The 26,468-nt window shown below is 37.7% G+C and overlaps 1 protein-coding gene across 5 annotated transcripts in view; it reads right to left on the reverse strand.

Annotated features, from left to right (window-relative positions):
* Window positions 1-26,468, reverse strand: part of LOC129726759 (sodium- and chloride-dependent GABA transporter ine) — a 68,144-nt gene that overhangs the window by 39,611 nt on the left and 2,065 nt on the right. For 2 of the 5 annotated variants that reach the window (XM_055683825.1, XM_055683827.1), the window contains 2 exons: window positions 1,474-2,120; window positions 1,175-1,400 (listed from right to left, as the gene is read on the reverse strand). In XM_055683825.1, the coding sequence (XP_055539800.1) occupies window positions 1,175-1,400; window positions 1,474-1,984 (737 nt within the window). In that variant the 5' untranslated portion in view covers window positions 1,985-2,120. Of the gene's footprint in view, window positions 1-1,174; window positions 1,401-1,469; window positions 2,121-16,149; window positions 17,442-26,468 lie in introns of those variants that run through there. The other 3 variants (XM_055683826.1, XM_055683824.1, XM_055683829.1) reach the window with 3 other exon arrangements.

Consider the following 26,468-nt stretch of genomic DNA (forward strand, 5'->3'; position numbering starts at 1 on the left):
GTGAGGTAATACTAGACTGATTTCATTGTGTTTCAGTGATGCTTGATGAGAACTTAATAATCGTATTAAGTTATTAGCTTAGAAACGATAAGAAAATTAGCATCCTCCCGACCATGGCCCACAAATTTATCAGAGCCGATTTCGCTATTCATTCCAGTAAAAAGCATGTACTTCAATACCTCACAAATTAGTCATTGCCGCAGCTGCTGGTTTCTGCCGCTGGACTTTTTCATACCATACCCACTGAATACCGCTTTGAGCTTGGACCAGTTCGCTTTTACCTCCGGCATTGCGGATCTCGGCACTTAGTATTCAAATGAAGCTCGCGCGGTTGTCAATTGAGGAAATTGTCATCAGAGTCGTACCCCGGTTTGACGTCCAACTGGCTGCTGACTGGCCGACTTGTGCGGCTTGTCTATTCCGTCAGACTAGAACGGCGGCTGCGCCTGGTTGAAATAGCAATTCAACTTGGCCATCGCGTAAATCTACAGGCTTACAGTATATGATTATGGATCATCATCATAAAAATGGTACAATTGCGATGTTTCACTATCAAATTGTACGTTTAGCACTAGATACTAGGCGTACCTGCAGTTGTGCATGCAAATGTTGATACTCCGTCTTCTCGAATGCAGTGGCACGATCGCAGTTATGTTGTTACGCAACAGTAGAATGCGATATGACGCTTCTACTTTTGTAATCTATTCTACCGGTTATAATTTTCAACTCATTTCTACATTGCTTAATCTACCAGTAGTTTGAACCTAATTACAAGGTGCCAACCAATATGGTTACTCGAGTTCCGGAAAAAATAAACAATTTACCTAATTAATTTTTTCAGTCACATATTGAAAAAAACAACATTGCGACATTGCGACCTACATCAAAACGACGAAAGTAATAACGATTCAGATGTTCCGTCTAGGGGCAACGTCTCAAAACGTTCATAAAATGATCGTAAATCGCAACGACAAAAAAAAATCTGTCGGCACCCGGCTGCGTGCCACTTTGCTACTTTTATTTTTTATAACTCGCAAATACACACGCATTAACTGAAAACCGGTAGCGAATGTTCTGACATCATCAAGTACGGTAATTAAACAATTTGCGGTGTATAATCAGTAAGATCTAATCTACATAGTCCACGAAAAAGAAAGTAAAGGTAAAAACTTACGTTGGAGGGTTGATGATGGTCAGCAGCTCGGTTGGGGAGTTGGGCACCCGCCGGATCACCATTCGTCGCCCGTCGGTGGAACCCACTCCGATCGACGCCAGTGACCGAATGGATGTTGCATCTGAAAACAACCGAGGAGTCCCACCAGATTCGCTGAAAATATAGGATCCAGTCCGGGCGATCGGTGAAGGGATGTGTGCATCAGCGATTGCTGTACGATCATGGCCTACAGAAAAATAATGATTGGTTTGTAATATCATGGAACGGATTTTGGTGGGATGTTTGCAACATTTACCTACCAGAACGTACCGATCTTAGACTGTTGAACTGTTTCGGTTTCGAGCCCGAAGCCAGTGGATACGATGGAGACAAAACCGAACTAGGTCCACTCGAGGAGCTTTCTCCGATTTCGAATTTTGCTACTGCCTGACCGGGAATAGGTGAGCTGGTGATATTCGGACTAGTTGGAGTGCTCCCGTCATTATTACTAGTGCTGTTGTTATGGCTATTATTACTATTGCCTAAAGCGTGGTGAGTAGCGAGTCCAGCAGAGGCAGCCGTTGCTCCACTTCCGTTGGCGCTGGTTTGCTGCGCCGGAACTATTATGAATTTTCGATGGTTCGAAGGCAACAGCAAGATTTTCGAGTCATCGCTCTGTACCACCACATTGTTGTTGTTCACTTTCGCTTGATTCTTATGATAATTGGTGTTGATTGCGTTGAAGTGCAGGTCGCTTATAATTCGCCGGTTTGGCACCGGATTAATCGATTGTGTTTCCAGCTGATTTTGCTGGTCGTGCGGGTGCTCCATAATTGCCTACACACATGTGAGCCTTTGGTGCGGATTCAGTCAACGCCAGGTCACAGATTATCACAGCCGTCTGAATCGGAAGTGGTATATGGTCACGTGCTTTTTTGACGTGGAATCATCATTTTCGGGAGGCAGACTGTGAAAAAAAAATCAAATGGAAAGTTTAATAAACTAGTGCTTATTTTTCGCTTTTAAAACACCTTTTTTTAAAATCCATTATCATGTCAGAGGTAATCAACGACACACAGTTCTCCTTTTCTTGAACGTTTTGGTTTTTCAAATTAAGTTATTTCCGAACTACTGAAAATATTTTACGGCATATTGAACTACTAAATGTTAATCATGATTCACAAGCTAGTATATCCAAAACCAGTCTCACAGCACAAACATAAAGTTTTTTATTAAAGTAGCTGGAAGTCACTTGGGCTAGGACAAAAACCATGAGCTTTTAAAAAGATTTCTGCTCTAAAATCCTTTTACAGGTAACACCTATATCATAGAGAAATGTCTGCGATTTGCCGGCGTCATCGGTCCCAGATTCCCAGTCTAATTCTACAATAAACCGCTTTGACAGAATCTGCCAAGCATAATACGCTTTTATTGTCTCGCACATAATGATGTGCAGAAAATCAAGCTAGAGGACCAAGTGAGTCAACACAAGTATATTGGATTACATTTACGAAGCACAAAATTCGTATTTTTTTTTTAACTTGTCAATAAGTGCGCTTAGCCCAAGACAAAACAGAACAGTTCACCGTGCGTCTCCTCGTCGGCTTTGAGCACTGTCACTTTTGTCTTATTATTAAAACGAAGCGAAATCAGCGGTATCCATTGCCACGGTCATTCGGCCTAGCCGACACTAATAATAGTGGAAGAGAATAAAATCGGGCGATGATAAAACAACGCCGCATACATGATGTGGTGCTGACAACCCACTCAGACGTTTTGTGGGGCCAGTGACACAGAATGATCCACGTGGAAACGAACCATGAGCAGTAACAAAGAGAGATATTGTTCAATAGAGAACTAAATTTCTTTTCCAGGGATTGGAAGATTATTGACCCTTTACATTCTTTAACAGGTTATGATTTTATTATTTCTAACAGAAATGGCTTTTGTCTGAAAAAATAACATTTTTTTGACTGAAATAATTGACCCACACACAATTTTTACATGACACAAGAAAGCACACAATCAGCAGAAAATAATCATTAGAATAAAGACACTGGGCATCCGTACAGCGTGGGTGTCCCTTTTTATATGATCTCGCACTAAAGTATCATCAAAGGCGGACAGTTATCGCGTGCGTGCAGTATAAAATATAGTAATACATGCAGGAAAGTTTTCAGTAGGAAGGCAAAGAATAACCGAAATTGATAGAAAAAAATTAAGTAACAAATTAAATTTTTTCATAACTACTTTTAGAGAAGTTTTCTAACCTGTCAGCACAATTTATCAAACATGATCGCTTGTTTTAAGTTAGCGTATTAGCGCTCTCGTTAGTTTTTGAGTTGGCTGGCCCAGGAGAATTTTGTTTGTAACGTAAGTATTCTAGCAAAAATCTCAGATAATTATTCTGTGTGGCCAATCAAAAACAGTGGCTAATCAACACTGTTAGAGAGGTGTAACAAGAAACCAAACGATTTTGTTACTTTCGCAATTACCTTAATTACTTGTAGGGGTTTTTAGAGCTACCCGTTGAGAAAAATGAAAATTCTTACAACTAACTTGATTGACTATAACGAGAGCCTAATGACTTTGTACATTCTGGAGGTAGGTATTCAGGAAGATCTGAAGTAAATATATTGTACATGGCTGAACCTTAAAGATTGGACCTTGATGAAAAGTTAACAATTTCGCAATTGAACCTTCACACCAAACCATGTCGAAAATTACTTCTATGTCTAGTAGAGCAAATTCAGTGGAATAAAACAAGCAATCTATTGGCGATTTAACGCAAAGCTAAAAGCGACCGTGCGACTTCTTGTTTTGAACTGTAGAACTAGGAAAATGATGATAGATTCAGTTTTTAGCCAAGGCAGATATTCACAGCAGACTGTTTTTCATGCGATATTTGCGTAAAATGGAGTTGGTAGGCATTTTCTTAGTTTAAATCCACCGTTTAGTGAAAATAAGCTAAATTTTCAAAGTTTTCCGCTTCGTAAACTCGTGACAAGTCACTGCAAGTAGAATCTTGATAAGCTAAAATGCTGCCTACTAATCATCATCATCATTTTTACTGCAGTCGAACAGTCATTTTAATCGCCATTGAAATGATAGTTATGAGGAATAAGTAAACATATAATACTACTTTGGACGCTTTGGTTATATCATGTTTTTTAGCAAAAATACATTTCAAGCTTATACATTATCTTCTACACGTTGAGAGCACAATGTATTTTGCAACATATTGCATAAACTGTTCCAAAAAAAATCACTCGTTCGTGCTTTCAGAACACGACTAACTTTAAAAAGCCGAAGTAAATAATAGTTACTGAAACTTTTATTTCAAAATCGATATTTTTGCTGACCACAAATTTTGGTAAGCCGATAACTTTATCAAAATAGTATGAGGGTGGTATCCAAGACACGACCGCATGTTTGACGTAGGACTACGATAGTTTTATATTTCATTTAGAGAATTCTGACTTTGTTCGATTTGACCACGTTTCACTTTCGACACGGTTCGACTTTGGCACACATGAGCCAAAAACGAGCGGTTATGTTTAATCATAATTTATAGTTTTCTTGTTTTGCTTTTCACCAATTCAAACTCATCAACCACCAAAAGAAAGCCATTTTGTCCATTAAGTTGCCGCAACCGAAACCAGTTGAGGTCATATTCCACCAGAAAGTCATAAAAAGAAAAGCGTTTACGTTTAACATGGTCCGATTTTGACAACTGTAAAATTTCTTATATACCGTGCTGGATCGAAATCCGTACACATGAGCACATGATAATCTTCGACGGTCATTATAAAATCAAGAAATCACATATTGCTTTAAACTGACATGTTTAGTTATAGGTCTACTTATATTTTATCACTATTTTCCAGCAAAATGATTAAAATCACTCCGAAACTCGAAAAAATCATGTTTAAATAGAACATGTTTTGAATCGAAATCCGCACACACGCGATATAGACCGGATCAAAGTCCATACAACAATAAATCAAACTCCGTATAGATGAAGAAGTACAAAAATGAACATCTTTTATTCATAATTTATCTTTAAATTACCGAATGAGTATATTTTTAAGGATCAACTGGCTCCTAAAGTTTCACACGGTTTTCTAATTTTTGATATCAGCTGAAATAGTGCAATTTTCGTAGCGTTTCGTAGTAACCGGAACGCCGGAACCTCTCGAAACTTCCCTGTACGACTTTCCCTTGCGCACCTCAGTCACAGCTCGTTTAAAATTGTTAACCGTATATTTATACTTGTTTTCTTCCATTATATGCTAAAAACAAGAAGAAAGTTCAACAATATATGCATGATACACACGCTGTACGGATTTCGATTCAAGCAAATAAAAAGAATCAAAATCCGCACGGCACAGTTTTTGTTGAATAAATACAACTTACACTATTTCTTAGACAATATACAGCTCGTAAATGACAAAGACTTACCTTTTCCATCAATTTTAAAAAGATTCACAAAGTAAAACACTTAAATCCCACTTGAAAATCGTTTTTATCTGAAGAACGTTTCCTTAGTAAATTCTCTAACGATACAACGAAATGACAACTGAAACCGATACACGATTGATTTTTCCTTTTTCAATATTTTTATTTCATGGCCTACTGGCGCATAGTTTAATTTAACAGAAGGCCAACAACTCAACGGATATGTACATGTAACTATCATATGAATTTTCACTTTTATAATGCTTAAAACTGAAGAAAAACATCAAGGTGTACGGATTTCGATACTGTACGGGTTTCGATTCAGCACGGTAGGTCTTAATTAAGAACGATTTAGTAAAAAGTAAACTTCCTTTCATCTTCAATTGCGCTTGTGAAAGATAGCTCACTCACCGATTCCAAAGCAGCATCATTGTCAGTTTCTTACAACTGTTTAGCAAAGATGTCACATAAAAAATCCTGTATTTACAAGTTCGTTGGAAAAGTGACGATAAAGAGTTGCAGTTTTTAGTGGAAAATCTATATTTACAAAAATTTTGAAATTGACAGCAGAACCAGAAAAAAATTAATCAGTTTTAAGATACCAATAAAAAAACAGACAACAAAATGCCATATTTGAAAGTCATCCGTCTGTTTCTTTCAAAAATAAACCAAGCTCGGTTTGATAGACAACATTGACCTCTCCAACTGTCCAAATGTTTGCATAATGTTGTTCAATTACAAGTCCGGCAATGACAGGTTGTGTTCATATGTTTAGTATCTTTATACGGTTGTGTTTATATGTTGTGTTGTGCGACAGGTTGTGTTTATATGGTTAGTAATAGTTTCTTGCAGATGCTGATGTAATATTTTTGTAATTGAAAAATACGAATATGAATGTTTAAAACCTAACGGTAAGATGCATATAATTTGGGTTTTCTTTATACCACAACCGCGTAATGCAACTCGGATTGTCATATTGAATTAAATTTATTTAACTGGGAACATATAACCATCAGTACAGCTTAAACGAGCTATCTGAACTATCTGTTTAAAAATCTTTATGAAGCATGTTGGTTTTCTATTGTCTTTTAAATAGCCTATAGTTGGTCATTTAAATAAATCTGAGAAAAACAGAGTGTAGAATTCAAAAAGACAGCAACCCAATGCAACTTCTAATTTTAGGAGTTTGAAAGAAGTTTTTATCATTAAACATGGATATGAACATCACTACGGTTGCAGTTCAAATGCCATCTACTCGTCACGACAACCAAAACGAAACGAGCAACGGGGTAGCAAGCTTCTGATTAGTAGAATGTCCACGATTTTTAACTCAACTTTTGTTCAAGAGATATTTTAATTATTATATAACAATCTTTCGCAATTTTCTACCTGTCGATTAAGACATCGATGTTTGAAATCTGTTCAGGGGTAGTATATAAAGCTATATAAAGCGAGCTCGTGTTTGGTTGAAAGCTGCGAAACTGAACTAGAAAAAGTGGATTTCAATTGAACTTTTTACCAATTAACTGTTCAATGTACAATGATATGTTAATATTGTATCACATGCTTTGGCAACCGTCGTTGTTCGATCAAAGCATTGCTGGTCAAAATCCGTTCAGTTGTAATCACATATTGGATGCAACATCCAACATCGTGATATCTCGCTGAACATGTGAAAAGGGCCCAAGTGCCATATGTAAAACAAGCCACAATTTCACGTTTTTCAATGAATATAAGCTTAATCTACTCGTACAAATAAGATTGTTTGATTAAGAGAAAATTCTTTTATCAATAAATCTTATTGGTAAGAGCAGATTTCGCTTGTATTGATCAAAAAACGAGAAAATTTGGCTTGTTCACATATGGCACATGGGCCCTTTTCACATGTTTGGCAAATATGCTGTTGCATACAGAATTATTTTATCCCCGGCCGCACACCGTAGTGTGCGAACACGCACCACTGTACGTCAACAGCAGCTACATTGTTTCCACTTGGCTTGACTGCACACAAATGGCAATCAAGTGCTACTGCACTGACGACGAGCGACGACGAGTCTTCTCATACATGACTCGGTGCAGTACTGTTGCCTGTGTCAGCATGTTTTCCTTCAAGACATCAGTTTTAATAACATTCTCACAGCAGATCGTTTACTTGTCTGATAAAGGAGGTTGTTACGAACTTTCCAAAAAAGCTTCACTTTCAAGACATCAAAATAGTCTAGGTTCATGGAAGCAAATATTAGTTGACCTATTTGTAGAGAATGATGGGGAAGTAATTAGGATAACATTGAATTAATAACAACATTGGAAATGCGGCCAATTTAAATGTTAGTCTTGATCTCATATTTCGAATCGACATTCAATTTAGCCGACATAGGCATGCTTTTGAATCATTTGTCGAAAAATAACCGACTGAATGTTTCATTTGGATTCGTTGAGAGCAAATCCGAGAGATAATTGAGATGGCCTGCTTCGTGTGCATTCATGTGTGTGTCATGAGTTTGTATAGTCTAAAAGAGCATGTGTTAGTGTGAGTATGGCGTGTTGCGAATGGCTAAAACGGAAGACTGTACGTGTGCGAACTTGCAGAGCGAGAGAGTTTAATGTTTGGTGAGAGAGTATGCAAGGAAACGGTTCGCCTTGCAGGCACCAACAAGTTAAGATTAGCATTGGCCAAAAACTGCAGAAGTATCGATACTCAAGTAATGATAATTTTTCCCTGGTGGTATCGATGCCAGGTTGATATCGAGGGCGGAGCATCGATACCAGCTGTATCGATACTCTGCCTGCTACTTGAAACAGGTCTATGAAAAGCTACCATTTTTTCTTGATCATTAATACGGAAAATCAGAGATGCCAGGTGTTTTTGAAAAATGTAAGCAACTATTCGAAAAACCGACAAAATCTGCTTAAAGTCTGAAAAAAAAATTGTCTGTGATTCGAAAAAATGCGTTCGCGCAGGCAAAAGTCTGCAAAAATTTTCACAGATGTTGAGGAAGTCTGCGTAAATATAAAGAAACTCTGACAAAAATCTGCAGACTCTGGAAAAAAAATATCTGCGAATCAATAAAAATCTGCACACCGATTCTAAAAATCTTCGTTTTGCAGACAAATCTGTATATTTTGTATCCCTGTGGTCAATAGACTAATGGCACCAGAATGGGACAGTGGTGACAGAATTATATGTCACACACACAAATCAATGCAATAGCATACGCGCGTCTGCGGCGTTATTTAAAATATAGGGCAGCACGATAATCCTGGCTCCTTATTCTTTATTGCCTGCCTTTTTGCAAAAACTCGGCGCTTACGATTTTGCTCTGCACAGACAGTATTACCAAATGCGGCAGCATTTTTCTCGCAAGAGGCATGAAGAACCGCCTTGAAAAGGAGCGAATATATTCAATCCTGCTGGTGTCTTTTACAAAAAAAAAACACAAACCAAATTTCTGCACTGTTTGTAGAAGACTTTAACGCGATGGATTATATCCGCGCACTTCTACAAGGCTTTTCCGTTAGATAATTTGTAGCAATCGAGCGGTAAGACAGTGGTAAATTTGAGGTCTTCCGAGTTTTCTGAGGAAACCTGAAAAATAAAAAGCAAATCTGAGTAACTCTCGTGTCTCTGAATATCCATCCTTAAACTTTTTTTCCACCGCAAATATACACATGATTGTTACTCGGTCCCACCGTTCATATATATTTCTTGCTTTCAAGGTAATCAAAGATGGGAATCATCTGAGAATTTCGGAGTAATATTGAGTAAATTAGAGTAACTCCCAAGTAAAAGAGCAACTCAGATAAAAGTGAGAAAATTTGAGTTTTTCTGAGAAAACGTGAATAATAAAAAGCAAATCTTAGTAACTCTCGTGTCTCTGAAAATCCATCCTTAAACCTTTTCCCCACCGCGAATATAAATAAGAATGTTACTCGGTCTCACCGCATATATATTTTTCTTGTTCTCAAGGTAATCGAAGATGTGAATCATCTGGAAATTTCGGAATAAAATAGAGTAAAAAAGAGTTACTCCCAAGCATGAGAGTAACTCAGATAAAAGCTGTCTCGCCCCTCGGTAGCAATCAACAATATTTTCCGATAGTTTCTCTTCAGTATCGAAAAAATATCGGGGCGAATGTATCGATCCAGCTTGATATCAAAGTTGCCTGCATCGATAAAAAATAACGATATTTTGGCCCCAATGTATCGATACCGTAAGTATCGATACGATATCGGCCAATGCTAGTTAAGATCAGAGTTGCCGATAAAATTTTCGATTTAACTGGAAAAAGGCTGAAGAAAAAACTGGAAAAAACTGGATTCCAACTAAATTCAAAAAAAGGAAGAAAAAAGGATTGTGAAAGAGCTTTTCTGTTACGGGGATTGAATCTAGTGTCAGTTTTGGATACAGCAACTAAAGCGATAACTCTTCGCAAAAAATTACTCATTTTAATCAGTACTATTTTGTTATGGGCTTACATTTTGTTAAAATTATGGACTGAAAAATTTCCTCTAACAGCAGCAAAATTTAAAATTACGCAATCAATCTATCTCAAAATTAGGATATACAGCTTTTCCATTTACTTTTATATTTAACAAAAGTATCAACGCAACATTTCCTTCCGTTACATCAGTGAAGTTTAAATTTCAATTATTTCTGACTTCGCTATCTTTTGGTATTTAAGTCCTCTAACATTTTTTTAACTGCTACGCAACAGAAAATAAATAGAAGATTTTTTTATGGTCTGGTAAAATCTATTCGTTTGGTTTTATCTCAACCATGTCATGCCGTCTTTTATTTGACCGTGTTTCGTGCGAGAAGATGGTATACTGAAAATGCGGTCGAAAACCTGGAAAAACCTGAAAAATCAAGGAATGTCAGGGTTTTCATTCTTCCATCAAGGAACTGACATATATTCGGGGAAAATTTTTCAAACCAAGATGTGATTTTTTCAAGCGGCTCTTTAGTGCAAAAGCTGATTTTTTCAGCGCAAAAGGTTAATTTGGGACATCTACTGTTGGGTTTCATATCCGATTGAATACTTTATTCATTGTGATTTCGGATTTGCGTTTTACTTTTTTGTGCCGAATGCTGAAAAATATCAGGGAAATTGATGTTAAATTTCAGGGAAAAACAGGTAATTTAATTTTGAAAAAATTTTCGCCACCCTGTGTTAAGAATTGTCTAAATAATTAATCAATCTACAAAATGTCCGTTTTAAAATTTTTTCATAAAATCCCGAAAACTAATCGGAGCTTGAGTGAATAAAAAACTGGATTAAACTGGAAAATATCTGAAAAAACTGGAAGATTTTGGAAATAAACTGTTTGACTGGATCACTTGAAAAAAAAAATCACAGGAGGGTTTGTGTGCAAAGCCACGACCGCAAGGTTGAAGTAGAATACTTTTACACAGCTCTACTTACGGCTGTAAATTAACCTACGGCCGGCGTATCGGTTCGCGCCGCTTATCGCGTTTAGCCTGGCAGAGGCCTAATGCGCACGGCCAACACAATAGAAAGGTGTTTTCACATTGAAAATTAGACACGGCTTTACTGGAGTAAGTGTTGACAAATGCATCTACCGCTAATACCGCCGCTATCGTACGAAAAATGACGCGCGTCTAAGAACACCCGAGCTGTTTCGCCGTGCCGCTTCCATTTACTTCCTTATTACATCGGCCTTAGGGAAGTACCGGCTGCACCTATCGCTGAGGCTGTTACCATACTGCTACTGGTACCCAAAGCTATTAACTCTTCAAATTAAGTGTTTTATTTGTCCTCGAAAGAACAATTGTTCAATTCAATATCGGATATGATGCAATCGCATCTCTGTAATATTACCGACAGTAATATTCTTCTAAACAAAATGATCCTACTTTTCCATTAGAGGAAGTGCCGGCTGATGTACCGCAAAAATCTCGCCCGATCGCTCGCGTTGGCGTTCAGCCTGGCAGAGGCCTGAGACGTGATGATCAACCACAGGGCAAGTGATTTGTTTAATTTGAAGGCAGCCACAGGCGCGACCCGCTACTATGGTCTGTTACTGCTGAGTGCCGATATCTGCTGTTACTGCTGTCAACGTTGTGGACGGTCCATCCAGTTCACCTTCCGACTAATGATGGTAGCTAGTTTTCCCAGAAACACTCTTCTATAGCCGAAGGGTGCTACGTAATAGGCCACGCCTTTCAGTTCAGGTTTACCATTTCCTTATGTTCTTTAGACGAATTATTCCACAATTCGCATATGATTTTTGTATCCAGCGAATAAACACCAATGGTGCTCTCACACATGCAACGGGTTTAACCCGTATCTTATTGCGGTTTGTAACATCAAGCGATTTCGTTTGCTCGCTGTTGCGTGTTGCATCTTCGTCTTTGTGAATGCGGTCTAACAGGGCAGTTTGTTATTCAAAGTTGGTCATGCTGATCGCAGCCTTTGCGCTGCCCCTACAGTGGGGGGTTTACTAAATAAAGTGAAAATTAGACAACTACAACAGAATTTGATTGCATCCCGCACAGAATGTCTGCGTGTGTTGATGCCAGAAAATTATTAACCTTCAATTATTCTTTTATTTGCCTTGAAAAAAGCATGTTGCGGTTCAGAATCGGTTGCTAATTACAACCTTTGAGCTGCCCTAACATTGGTGGAATTAAGATACACGGACAACATGCACTGTGGAAGCTATTTCACATTCAGTAAATTAGACGGGTGCGACAAATTTAAATTGCTAGGATGCAACACAGAATGCTTGCTTGCGTTTACAAAAATTATTAACTTTCAATGACTTGTTTATTTGCCTTTAAAAAGGCATTTTGATTTCCGAAATTGGATTTCCTGATGGCAATCTTCATGCTGCCCCAACACGGGGGAATAATGGCTGTCTGGCGTCACACGCTGAAAAAAAGTAGGAGGGTGGCACTCAAGACACGACCGCATGACGTTGGACTACGGTATTCTTATATTCCATTAAAACAAATAATAGAGAGAATTGCAACTCTAGTATTTGCTGCAATTTTATCTAACAGTGAATTTCTGAACGCTGAGACGTTAAAACGTTATAAATAATAATATATACTAAAAGAATGGATATCTTTTATTTAATCGCTGTCATTTCATACATATTCGAATCAAACCTTTGTTCGTAGCTGCACTATTAAAACAATCATTTAATTGAGCGAATTGGTAAAATTTTCCTATCCAAGCAAAAAGCAAACTTAACGAAACTATCTGAAATTGAAGCCCAGAACGGTTCAAACGAAAATTTTAAATTTAAAAATTGTTTGACATTTAATCGATAGAACTCATGCTAGGGTAGCACCAGCCCAGCATATAACTTCATGTATTTAAAAAAATACGTTTATTTCAATAACTTAATATAGCAAGAGCTCAATTGCACGTTTTTCGGTAGTTGTTATCAAGGTTTTGGCGAGTGGCAGGAAAATATCTTAACTTCTTCAATTGTGATTTAGAGCATTTCTAACTGTTTTGTTATTTTTCACGATAGCGACAAGTTTCTTTCTCTGTGTGCGAGAAACAAAATCAAAACCGCGCACCGAGAAACAAAAACGAAAATTTAATGAATGCTCATTAAGAAAACTTGCAACTCTTTTAATCAATAATTTATGATACTAAAAAGAACCTGTTTTGATCTAAATGAAATTTCTAGTAAATAAGTGTTCATTCATAGGCAGTAATTTTCCCTCGATCAATAAAGACTGGCTGAAGAATTTAAAATCGCTGCTGTAAAATCAAATTCACAACCGTGTTCGTTAAGACGTTTTAATATTTTCAATGACAATAATAATCTTCGATAAACACCCGCTATAGTTATTCACACACATGCTATAACTATTTATACACACGGTTAAACTATTCATACAAACGCTGTAGCTATAGTTTTTTATACACACATGCTCAAGCTATCCATACAACTATCTATACACACGCATAAGCTATCCAACCATGTGCTATTATTATCCATACATACGCTAAAACTAATCATTACACACGCAGCAGCTATCCACACACACGCTACAACTATCCGTACACACGCTGAAGATATACACGCAATAGCCATAATATGCTACCCATGCTAATGTCTTACACACGCTATAGCTAGCCATACACACGCAACAGCGCCATCCCTATCAACGCAAATGTCATAGCAATGCAGATGCACATACGCTATATGTGCACACTGCACACACACTAAATGGCGGTAGCTTTCCTAGTGGCGGTGCTGGCTCGTGCAGATTCTGGCTGGTTTCACCCAACGATATCTGAATTGGATTACCGCTGGTGGGGTCCAACTCAGATCGAAAGGGAACCGAACTAAATGAAGAAATGCAGCCGCCCACTACCTCCGCCGCTGCTGCCTGATACCACCGCTCTGGTTCTGCTGCAGCTCAGTTTCGCCACTGGAATCAGCCACCGCTGCTGATTATTCAGGACCGTTCTAGTGGCCTTCCACTTGGTAACTGATGACTGCTATAAGACGAAGGCTGTTATATAGCCAAATGCAAAAATCCATCCGCGAGCAAAGGACAAGCGAGCTTGTGATTGGTTGAATGTGCACGACTTTTAACATAACTTTTATCTAGTTTAGTATCGAAAACATATTTAAATTATTATATGACAATCTTGCGCAATATTTCCCCTATCAATCAAGCCATTGGTGTTTAGAATCTGTTCAGTGGTAATGATAAAAGAAGCATTTTAAAACGGTGTTGAAACACCTGTTGCAGCTACCGAAAGAGAGCTCGTTATTGGTTGAAAGCTGCGAGACTGCTTACAAAGTCAGATCGGTTGTATCCGTTAGTGTCGACTGTGCTTGTGAAGAGAGGTAGTGATTGGTTGCTCGGTATGATTTAGACAATCGATGTGATTTATCAATTTTTCAATAGTGTATCTCGAACAATAGGTTATTTTTGTTACATAAATTCAAAAAGAATTTCTGATCGGTTGATGCCAAAACCTTGAAATTCTGAAAAGAAATGGCTGATATATAAGCGCTCAAAACCTGACCACTTTTCCCTGGTTTTCCCTGGTTGAATTACTAGATATTCAAATTCAGGAGCCTAACTTCGATATAGACGTTAGTCCAACGTCAAAACCGCGCTGCTCCTGAGACGTGGTGACCAACCACAGGCAAATGTGCTGCTACTAAGGGAAGACTGCTGTTGTCGCCCTCTAGAACTATTATGAGCGGCTACGGCTGGAACAGGCTCTTATATAGGCCAAATAGCATGTTTTCAATTGCAAGGTATATGATCCTGTCGACCGTGCTTGGGAAGCAAGCATATAACGACCAATCAGAGGTCGAATTTTTCGTTTTGACAAGGCTTGACTATTTTCAATAGTACAATAGTGTGAATAATAAAATTACAATTATCTTATTTTGGGAAGAATCTTAGAAGATTTTCCAATCTATTGCTGCAAGAACGAAGGAAATCCATCGAATACTAACCGATTTATTAGCATTTGAAATTGGACATATTTTTCACTTTTTTCGGTTTTAGATTTTCATTTCACATCCCTATGTAGCCGAACTTCCTGAGAGAAGTATTCTACTTCAAAAACAAATAATGTTAATGAAAAATCACGCTCACTCAACTCTATTCACTAAATTTATGTTTAATTATGTTTTGAGCAGAAATGACAACGATACAAATCAAAACATACATTTCTAAACAAGTTGTTTCTTCGTTCGATCACTTCGTGTCAAGCGGAGTACTCGGAAAGCTAAATTTTATTCACACACCGAGCCGTTGTTTATTTCGTTTGAACGATTTTTCAAACACCCAGCCCATTTGACCGACGTTGATGTTTGTAATCCAAAGTGTTAGATCGTTTTTCAGCACGGTGGCAGTGTTTTCTTCCCTTCGCTGCTAATGCGTCTTCGGCTTATCTCTCACGTTTTTTGAGCTAATATATATTAGGTCATGTGCCGCACTATCATCATCTGTTATGATGTTTCGCCACTGTGAAGCGTTCTTGATATACAAACTTGAAATTTCAATTAGTCTGATAAGCGAATAGCGTGACTATCTGCTTAGAGCGGGAGCTTCTCTCTGGCCGCCCATATATGTGTACTATATGTTTGTGTGAATGGCGAATGCGAACCGGATAGGTCATCTTCAATTGAATTATATACAGCCGACACCGCTAATTAGTTGACATAATTTTACACTCGGGTAAGCTAACAAGCTTAGCGGCCGCAGTCTATCAAAACTGTAACCATTTGAATGTTTGGCTTATAGAAGAGGAAACAATGCGCAGTTCTAAAATGTAGACTTTCCAATAGATTTACTTTCCAAGATCAAAGATTGTAGTACAAACTAGCCAGTCTTCTGAAATGTTCCACAATAAATCGACTTTTTCAAACAAACGATAACCACCGCAACGATATAAAACCTACGGCTTTAGAGTTTTATTCAAAAGACACTGTGAAATTAAGTTTCAACAAGCATAACGTCCCGGTTTGTTGTTAGTAATACCACATACTAAATAAGAAGTAGAAGACATTGAACATTGATTCACCTTCGAATGATAAGAAATCGATCTTATCTGCTGACCATTACGTGCTTTGAGCGTTGCTGTAAGGAAATTTGGACACTGTATCACTATACGCTCTGCTTCGTGGTGTTCATCGACCGATCGTAACATTAGTCACACCGGAACCACCAGAGCCAATGCTTGTGCATACGAAAAATTACGGCCGATCTGATGCTGTGCTGCGCTTATGGACAGGTAGTTTAGCCTTGCTCACCGAAACAATCGCGCACGTCCGAAACAAATTTCAATTAATCAAACTGGGAATCACTGGGCTCACTTTTGTCGATTGTTCTGATGTATTATTCAGGCATCTACTACTGTGGAACATGGGCCTAACCAGAGCTGGATACTGCGACAGAAAATTTACGATCACCTAGAGAGCTATTAATTAGTGCTAATATCGCTATCGTACGATTTGTATAACAACTCTGTTGTTTTATTTCACGTTTTCTCTGGGGTCTCGATCACCAACAATACCCGACGTGTGTGTTTTTTTTTTTCCTGCTATAATTGGTCGGAAATTTATCTATCTGCACCGCAAGTTTTGCCAGTATTTTGCCCGTTTTACTCTTCTTCGTCTACTACTATAGCAGGGCGTTTATTTCCCGCGTGAATGACGTTACTTTTTTCCGTTTTTCTCACTGAAATATTACGATATAGGAGGATTGACACTTGTTGACTATTTTTACCACCATGTGTGTTTGCTTTCGCCCGTTTTACGATCGCTTTGCGTTAGCTTTTGTTGCCACTACGCAGTGTTTGAGGAGTGCCCAGTCTTCCGCTCCCTTCCGGCAGACATCAACGCAAAAGTACACTAGACTGGACTCTTCTTTACACAGTGCCCAAGACCATTTTTGGCAAATGTGTACGACCATTCATTACGAATTTCGACGCTTCCCAATCTAATCACAAACTTCTGCCTTATCAATGTCGTGAAATGGACTACTTCTCCGAAATTCGATGCTCACCGTTTCACACACTAACACACACCGCGCGGCTCGATAATCTAGTATTTCCGTGCGAAGGACTAAGTACGACTAAGCTAGAGCTGCGCATCCCCGTACGGGGGGAATCACCAATCTCAAGACTTGTTCCGTCGATAAAACACCATTTACTGACACCGAGAAAGCAGAACGGAACGCGCGCCTCGAGCATCCGATTCTATCTGTTGGATGAATAGTGACACTCAATTAGTATCTCATGCTATATGAAGATTTGCGAAATTAACTTTCTCTCCTCGCTCGCTCACACGCGCGCCGTTGACTAAGCTAGACTGCGTTCAGTGTGGCCTGCATGCTAAGTAATACGAGCCGGCTGACTAGCGAGCCGAGCTGGAAGTACGTTTTGCTTTAGTTACGAAAAAATATGTTTCGATTTTTAGATTAGAACTAATTATCCGAAATTACATTGAACATGAGAAACTCACTCCGAATTTGTAATTGAATATGTATTAGGAGTACGTAGGTCAAGCATACGACTTTGTTATCGTAAAGATGGAATGAAAACTTCCCTTCCAGAAAGGCGCAAACAATAAAGCCTTTTCGAGAGAACTCATCAGCTTTGTTAAGCGGACTAACGAATCGTAGGTTTCATTACGATTGGCAGTGATGCCATTTTGTAACCCAACTCAATTCACTGGTCTTTTGAATTATTCGGAATATCGGAAATATCGAAAACAAAGTTGTTTGGAAATTTTGAAACACTAGCTGCAATGAATGTTGAGAGAATTGGTTTTTAACTGCTAATTTTGATCTTCAAATGACATAGAAGTGTTGATAGTTTCCAACTCGTGCTGATCGCATTATCATGTAGATAACTTTCGAATCGAAGTTGTCAACCGCGGCACAAGTAAAGAAGAAGAGGAAGGAATCAAGCAACTAGATACTAATGAACCGTATTATACACATTATACAATCCTCATGATCGTGGCTATCATTTGATGGATACAATACTACCCAAAAATTTCATACTACAGTTACAGACGTCTGCTGCAAAACTAATGCCCTTCAGTTCCTCTCAGGCTTGTTATTCTCCTCAATATGAAGAAAGAGCAGAGTGAATATTCACCGCTCACTCTTTGCCCAGCATGAGCGTTGCGTGTTGTAGGAGTAGGAGTAAACTTATTCCGTTTAACCACATTTTTCACTATCACATGAGAATAGTCCTATTGTACCGTTCCACCAAACCATTCGGAATGGAGCATATGGAAATGAATGTTTTAGAGTAATTCCGAAAGTTAGCAAACTCATCTGATCCAAAAATAGGTCCGTTATTGCATATAAGTTCATCAGGGTATCCAAATGAAGCAAAAATCGTTCGTAGCCTAAAAATTGTAATTTTAACAGTTGTTGACGTGAAAATTTCTGTCTCCGAATGTCTTGAAAAATAATCTATGACTACTAATAGATGCAGACCTTTCGTTACTTCTATGAAATCTAGTGCCAACTTTTTCCATGGTCCGTCTAGCAAAACTCTCCTAACCATTGACTCCGTAATTGGTTCCGAGACCAAAAGACATCCCTGACATGATCTGACATGATCTGACGAATTCATCAACCATAGAACCATTTCTTTACTACCATACTTTTTTTCTTTTTAACGTTTCATCATTGCATACCTTCCCAAAAGGTGTTTGTAGTTTACGTGGCATAATTTTCATATTTTTCAAAATTATGTCCCCATCTGTTGAGAGGTCGTTTGCAATTAATTTGTAGTGTGAGAGAGTTTTCGGCCATCTACGAGGTGGATATGCCATCCAACGAATAAGTTCTATGAGCTCCATATCCTGTTTAGTAGCTTCAATAATGTTATCAATTGTAATAGCCATCGGACAGCTGTCTGTTGAAACTAACTGTACTACCTTTTCACATTCCTCAACATAGCTACGTTGAGAGGATACTTTATCCTGACACAGTCTTGAAAGAGCATCTGCAATGTTCGACTTTTCTGGCCGATAGAGAACTTGATAATTATATGACATCAATCGAAGTCCCCATCGTTCAATCCTTGCAAAAGGTTTTGATCTCCTGGTCGCTCAGTAAGGTTTTGATTGCCTGGTCGTTCAGTAAGTACAAATTTGCTTGACTTCACGTCGACTTGCATATCACACATCGAACAAAAAGCTCAAATAGACGTAATCTATACAGATTTTAAAGCAGCATTTGATCGGATTGACCAGAAAATATTGCTAAAAAAATCTTACGGCTTGGTGCATCGCAGAGGTTTGTCGGTTGGCTTAGCTCATACTTATGCGATAGAGTTCTACGAGTATACATTAATCCCTGCTGTTCGTCTCAGTTTTCAAACACGCCCGGCGTTCCACAAGGTAGCAACTTAGGACCATTGCTGTTTACGCTGTTCTTCAATGACGTTTCCCTTCTACTGTATGTTGGCTGTAAACTGGTATACGCAGACGATCTCAAGCTGTATCTGATAATACGCTCTACCGACGACTGTCGGCGGCCTCAGGGACTTTTGGATAAGTTTGTTTACTGGCGTCGCAAAAACCGGTTGACGATTAGCATTAGCAAGTGTCAAGTCACCGAAAAATGAATCCAATTGTATTCAACTATCAAATCGATAATCAAGACCTAACAAGAGTTGACCGCTTTAGTGACCTCGAGTTTTATTGGATACTAAACTTACATTCAATCTACATCGTACCAACATAATCGCTAGAGCGACGAGACAACTTGGTTTCGTATCGAAAAATGCTCGCGACTTTATGGATCCCCATTGCTTGAACGTGTTGCATTGTGCTATCATTGGGACACTCCTCGAAAATGCCAGCTTGGTTTGGGGCCCCCAACAACTAGTTTGGAATTTGCGATTCGTGCGAATTGCGTTAAGAAATCTTCCGTGGCGTGACCCGATTAACCTGCCTCCATATCCTGATCGTTGTCGTCTACTTGGGACTGACACATTGCAACAACGCAGAGAAGTTCAGCAAGCGGTGTTCGTAGCACAAGTTTTAAACTCCGAAATCGACTCACCAGAAATCCGTTTTAAATTGAATTTCCGGGCCTCACAGTGTCTTCTTCGCTCTACTGGATTGTTACTATCTAGCTTTCACCGCATTAATTTCGGATTCATCATTTTCGGCACAACATCATTTAAATTTTCAATGAGAGTTCGTCGTAGTTTTTAATCACATTGACTAGTCCATATTCATTAAGACTATTTTTGTCAGATGAATTTTTTACAAATAAAGAACAAAGAATAAAGAATATGATAAATCTCTAACCGAATAGCGACACCAATTGTTTATGATCTGTTATTATCCAATACTTCATTCCGTAGGGATAGTAATGAAATTTTTCTGGAGCTCAGACAACAGCTAGTGCTCCTCTTTCCGTCTGAGTGTAACGTTTTTCAACATAGGAAAGTGTCTTTGAAGCGTAACAGATAATATTGAATGTTCCGTTGGAGGACTTGCAAGTGAGGAAAAATGTGGAATGTGACGATTTACAAATGTAACAACACCCAGAAAACTCCTTATTTCCTCAGAAGACGTTGGTTTACGAAACTTTTCGATTCCAATTTTTCAGGTGGAACTTGAACTCCTTCTGCGGACAGATAAAATTCAAGAAACTTTGGCACACTCAACTGTTTTTTCTTCATTCAAAATTAGGTTTCATTCTTTCAAGCGAATGATATAATAAATAAAAATATCGTCGATAAAAACCACAAGCCCTGAAAAATCTGCCAAAATAGTTTCTATGCACTTTTGAAAAGGTTCTGGTGCTGCTGATAAGCCAAATACTAATCACTATATCTCATCAATTCTAATGGCGATTTAAACGTTGTTATATCCTATGGGGAGACAACTGGGTATAGATTTGCATCCACTTTGGGAACCACTCGCTGATTAGTTGAAATTGAAAACCCCGAGTGCGTTAAAATTTATTATCAGGCTTGCTGGCAGTGTTGCTGAACAACATTGTTCGCTGTTTTGATTGATGTTTTTCAATGATGTCACCATCTCAAATAATTTCAAGTGAACATTAGAAAAAAGTTCAAATATGGGCGTAGTAAGAGATCCGACTTGGCATAAGAACAGCATACCGCTGCTCAATGTCGGGAGTAAATAGTATAGTGTGAGCTTATTTCTACTTTTGACTCCGTTATGGATTAAGTTTGGAACATACCTGTTGAGGCATATTGCTTGTGCGGAAAGTACAATTCAGATGGGTCAATGAATGAATCATAATGGATTGATGGATTTTAAGTATATTAAAGATGCCGAATCTCCGATAACCCTCAGACGGTAAAACTATCGCCTGCAGAAAAAATTGTGCATAATGTTGAAAAAAAAGCATTAAAACTTTCAAGTATTCTCCGAGTGAATGGCATCACTTACGAAAAATACAACAGGGATCATCAAGGTGGATGAGGAAGAAGAGAAAGAAGCCAGATGTCACCCCTTAGGTTATATCCAGCTTTTTTCGCGCCATAATGGCGGACGCTATAATGCGAAGTTCGCAAAAAATTACTCACCTTTTCGACAACTCTGCTTACGTCAGTTTGAAGTCTCCATATATTTTATCAAAAGAGAAACATATCTGGCAACATTTTTGTTGCCAATTCTACAGCAATCCCAAAACTGACATTAGCAGAGAGGTTCGCATATTACGAACACCCATTATAGCGACCGCCTTTAAGCCTTGGTGCTTAATTCCGATTCGGAACTCGACCTTCTGTTTTTTTTTTTAATTCACAGACTTCGCAGCCAACTGTTTAGTGTACAGGACAATTGCGGGGCTAGCGCTACGACACCAACAGTCTTAACGAGCATAGGGGAATCGTGTTAACCCGTTCAATTATATCTTGAGACTCTAATTCTTAAGTTTAAGTATAGTTATGTCTTCCAACGAAATTAGAACGCGTCGATAGCTTTGTCTAATAGGCGGTGTTGATTTATCAATTTTGAAAGAAACAACATGTCTATTATTTAAATATTGTATTAGTTCTTGAAATAAAAGAAATCAGGAATTATAACCTTTTATGATTGGAAATGCTTCATTACTAACAGATCGCAAAAACTTCAACACTCCTAGGTATTCTGCACTACGTCCAAGTAGTTGTGAATGTTTCCCATTTTTTATGATGGAAAATCTTGTTCTGTGTGATTTATCATTAACTGAAATAAGTGCGACTTCTCTCTGTACTGTCAATGGATTTCTTGAATCGTAGGCTTGGAAAGACTTAACGCTTCCGTTTCTGATTTCGTAAGAAGAACATCCTCATAGATTACCGTATTGATGATAAAGCGAAGATGTACTCCTCCAACTGCTGCGATTGTTGTACGCTTTCCGCTTAGATGAAAGAGCTCTCGAATCTCTATATTTTTGGTAACGTCGCTTTTGATCTCCAAGGTTTCCACGATAACGTCAATCAATAGGTTTCTGATTTCGTTTGTTGTTTGCAAATGGTTTAAACTGTTGAAATGTCTTCTTTATACCCCTGCAACTACATGCATAATGGCCCAATTTAGTACATGTATTGCACCGTGATGATCGGGCTGGACATTCCCAAAAACCTGGATCACGACAAATCGGCTCTGAACTTTTTTCTGGTGTTCCGCAGTGCGTTGATTTCAGTTCCGTCAGCTGATTTGAAACGGAATTCTCGAAATTGCTTCAATTGCTGTGATATTATACATTTTGAATTGTTTTGACCATTACATCAGACAAAAAACAAGTTTCAAGTGGGGGTGTTCCACGAAAAAACTCTATTTGTCGTGTCTAACGTACAGATAAGACACCACAGTATTCAGTAACTTTTTTCCTTTTAAATTTTTCTACAACTTTGCTGAAGAAAGCAATATGGTATATTGATTTTATCTAACTGTTAGGTGGATTGATCGAAAAACCGAAAACGCTGAAAGTAAGGTCTTGTACTATAAAACAATTTTGCTGAAGACATTGAGTACATAAAATCAATTTTTCACAGTCTAATCTAAGACGATCACGAATTTTCCAGTGCACTGTGAGATTTTCAAATAAATCTTTGCACCAATTGGTAATGTCATGAAATATAATACTTGAGATGTGTTGTTATTTCATAAAATGGTGCTTGAAAAACGTGCTTTACAATAAGTGTTTTGTTGTTTTTATATCACTTTTTTGCACTTTATAACCTTCAAAACGGCAAAAATGTACCGTTCGACGATTTTGAAATTTTGACCAAAGATCTAGGACGTCATAACGAATCTAATGCTGTACTCAGATCCTTTGGTGCATTTTTAAAATAATAAAATGCCATTTTATTTTATAATAACGATCTGTGGGAGCATCGTGCATGGCTTATCTTGAAAGGTTTAAAACTGAGCGAACAACAGTTTTCTATAGCCATTATAGCGATGTTTCCCTGTTTCTATGGTAACGAATTTTCTTCGTCGTTTGTTGATTTAGCAATTGTGGATTGCAACGATTTTTGTCGAAAATTGTTAATAATTTTATTTGACATAGCTTCTAATGGTTCAACACCAGTAAGTCTATGTAATTCGAGTGTACCAAACCAAGGAGGACGCTTCAAAATCATTTTCAGAATTTTAATCTGAATCCTTTGGAGCGTTTTCTTCCTTGTTGAACAGCAACTTGACCAGATCGGTACAGCATAAAGCATTGCTGGTCTAAAAATTTGTTTGTAAATCAAAAGTTTGTTCTTTAAACAAAGTTTAGAATTCCTGTTAATGAGAGGATATAAACATCTCGTATATTTGATGCACTTGGCTTGTATACTCTCAATGTGCTCTTTGAAAATAAGTTTTTTATCATAAATTAGTCCCAAGTACTTAACCTTGTCGGACCAACTTAAAATAACCCCGTTCATCTTGACAACGTGATTATTGTTTGGCTTGAGGAAAGAAGCCCTAGGCTTATGCGGAAAAATTATCATTTGAGTTTTAGAAGCATTGGGAGAGATTTTCCACTTTTGCAAGTAGGAAGAAAAAATATCTAAACTTTTCTGCAATCGACTGCATAGGACACGAAGACTTTTTCCTTTTACGGAAATGCTTGTGTCATCGCAGAACAATGACTTTGTGCATCCTGGAGGCAAATCAGGAAGATCTGAAGTGAATATGTTGTACAGGACTGGACCCAAGACTGAACCTTGAGGTACACCTGCTCTGACAGGAAATCTATCAGATTTTGAATTCTGATAGACAACCTGCAGAGTTCGATCAGTAAGATAATTTTCTAAAATTTTGATTAGGAAAATTGGAAAATTAAAAGTTTGCAATTTCGCAATCAAACCTGTATGCCAAACACTGTCGAATGCTTTTTCTATGTCTAAAAGAGCAGCTCCAGTGGAATAACCTTCAGATTTGTTAGCTCGTATCATATTAGTAACTCTGAGCAATTGATGAGTTGTGGAATGCCCATGGCGAAATCCAAACTGTTCATTTGCAAAAATTGAATTTTCGTTGATGTGTGACATCATTATGTTAAGAATAATTCTCTCTAACAGTTTACTTATTAAAGAAAGCAAACTGATTGGTCGATAACTTGAAACTTCAGCTGGGTTCTTATCCGGTTTTAAAATTGGAGTAATTTTTGCATTTTTCCATAATTTGGGAAAATATGCAATTTTGAAGCAGCAATAGAAAATTTTCACTAAAAATTCCATTGTACTCTCAGGGAGATGTTTGATTAGTATATTAAAGATTCCATCGTCACCAGGTGCTTTCATATTTTTGAAATTTTTAATAATTGATTTAATCTCATTCAAGTTAGTTTCAATTATTTCTGCAGGTAAAAAATTCTGGGAAGAAATTAAATCAAATTGACGTGTGACTTCATTTTCAATTGGACTCACAAAATTCAAATTTGAGTTATGAACACTCTCAAACTGCTGAGCAAGTCGTTGAGCCTTTTGTTCATTAGATACAAGAAAACGTTCACCATCTTTAAAAACTGGAATAGGCTTTGAAGGTTTCTTAAGAATCTTCGACAGCTTCCAAAAAGGTTTTGGATATGGTTTCAATTTTCAACTTTAGTCTCAAAATTTTGATTACTCAGAAGAGTAAATCTATGTTTAATCTCTTTCTGTAAATCTTTATAAATAGTTTTAAAAACAAGGGTCACGAGAACGTTGATATTGACGTCTGCGGACATTTTTCAAACGAATTAGAAGTTGAAGATTTTCGTCAATTATTGGTGAATCAAATTTCATTTGAGCCTTTGGAACAGAATAATTCCTGGCATCAACAATTGCACATTTTAATGCTTCCAAAGCGGAATCAATATTCACTTCGTTTTGCAAATCAAGCTCATTATTGAAATTTCTCTCAATATGAGTTTTGTATCTTTCCCAATTAGCCTTGTTATAATTAAAAACAGAGCTCAGAGGGGTTTAAAACTGATTCATGTGATAAAGAAAAAGTTATTGGAAGATGGTCAGAATCAAAGTCAGCATGTGTGATCAAATCACTACATACATGACTTTGATCTGTAAGCACCAAATCAATTGTTGAAGGGTTTCTTACAGAAGAAAAGCATGTAGAACTATTCGGAGACAAAATAGAATAGTATCCTGAAGAACAATCATTGAATAAAATTTTGCCATTGGAATTACTTTGAGAATTATTCCATGAACGATGTTTAGCATTAAAATCGCCGATTATAAAAAAATTCGAGCGATTTCTGGTAAGTTTTTGTAAATCACCTTTAAAATAATTTTTGTGCTCGCGTGTGCATTGAAATGGTAAATATGCTGCGGCAATAAATAAAATCCCAAGTTCAGTTTGAACTTCAATTCCCAAAGTTTCAATAACTTTCGTCTCAAGATGGGGAAGAGCACGATGTTTGATTCGGCGATGAATAACAATTGCAACTCCACCGCCGGAACCCTGAATCCTATCATATCTATGAACCACGTAATTGGGATCATATTTTAATTCTATGTTAGGTTTCAAAAATGTTTCAGTAATAATTGCAATATGCACATTATTTACTGTTAAAAAATTAAAAAGCCCATTCTCATTGGCCTTCAATGAGCGAGCATTCCAATTTGATATTTTAATTGTTTTATTTAAAATCATTGCTTAATTTTAAATTAGAAACAATTTTAATAGTAAAATGTGTGCCTATTTGAATGGCTTCAAACATTGATTTTGCCTGCAACATGGCGTTCATAAGATCGAACATTGCCTGTTGCAAAAAAGAAAGTTTACCTGCCGTAATAGGCTCCAAGCAGTTGACATTAGAAAAAATATTTTCGGCAGCAATATTAGCTGGAGTAATAGGTGTACAATTATTTTCTAGCGTGTTTTGCTTACCCATATTGACGGTCATTTTCGA

This window comes from Wyeomyia smithii, chromosome 3, assembly GCF_029784165.1.
Source record: "Wyeomyia smithii strain HCP4-BCI-WySm-NY-G18 chromosome 3, ASM2978416v1, whole genome shotgun sequence".
NCBI lineage: Eukaryota > Metazoa > Arthropoda > Insecta > Diptera > Culicidae > Wyeomyia > Wyeomyia smithii.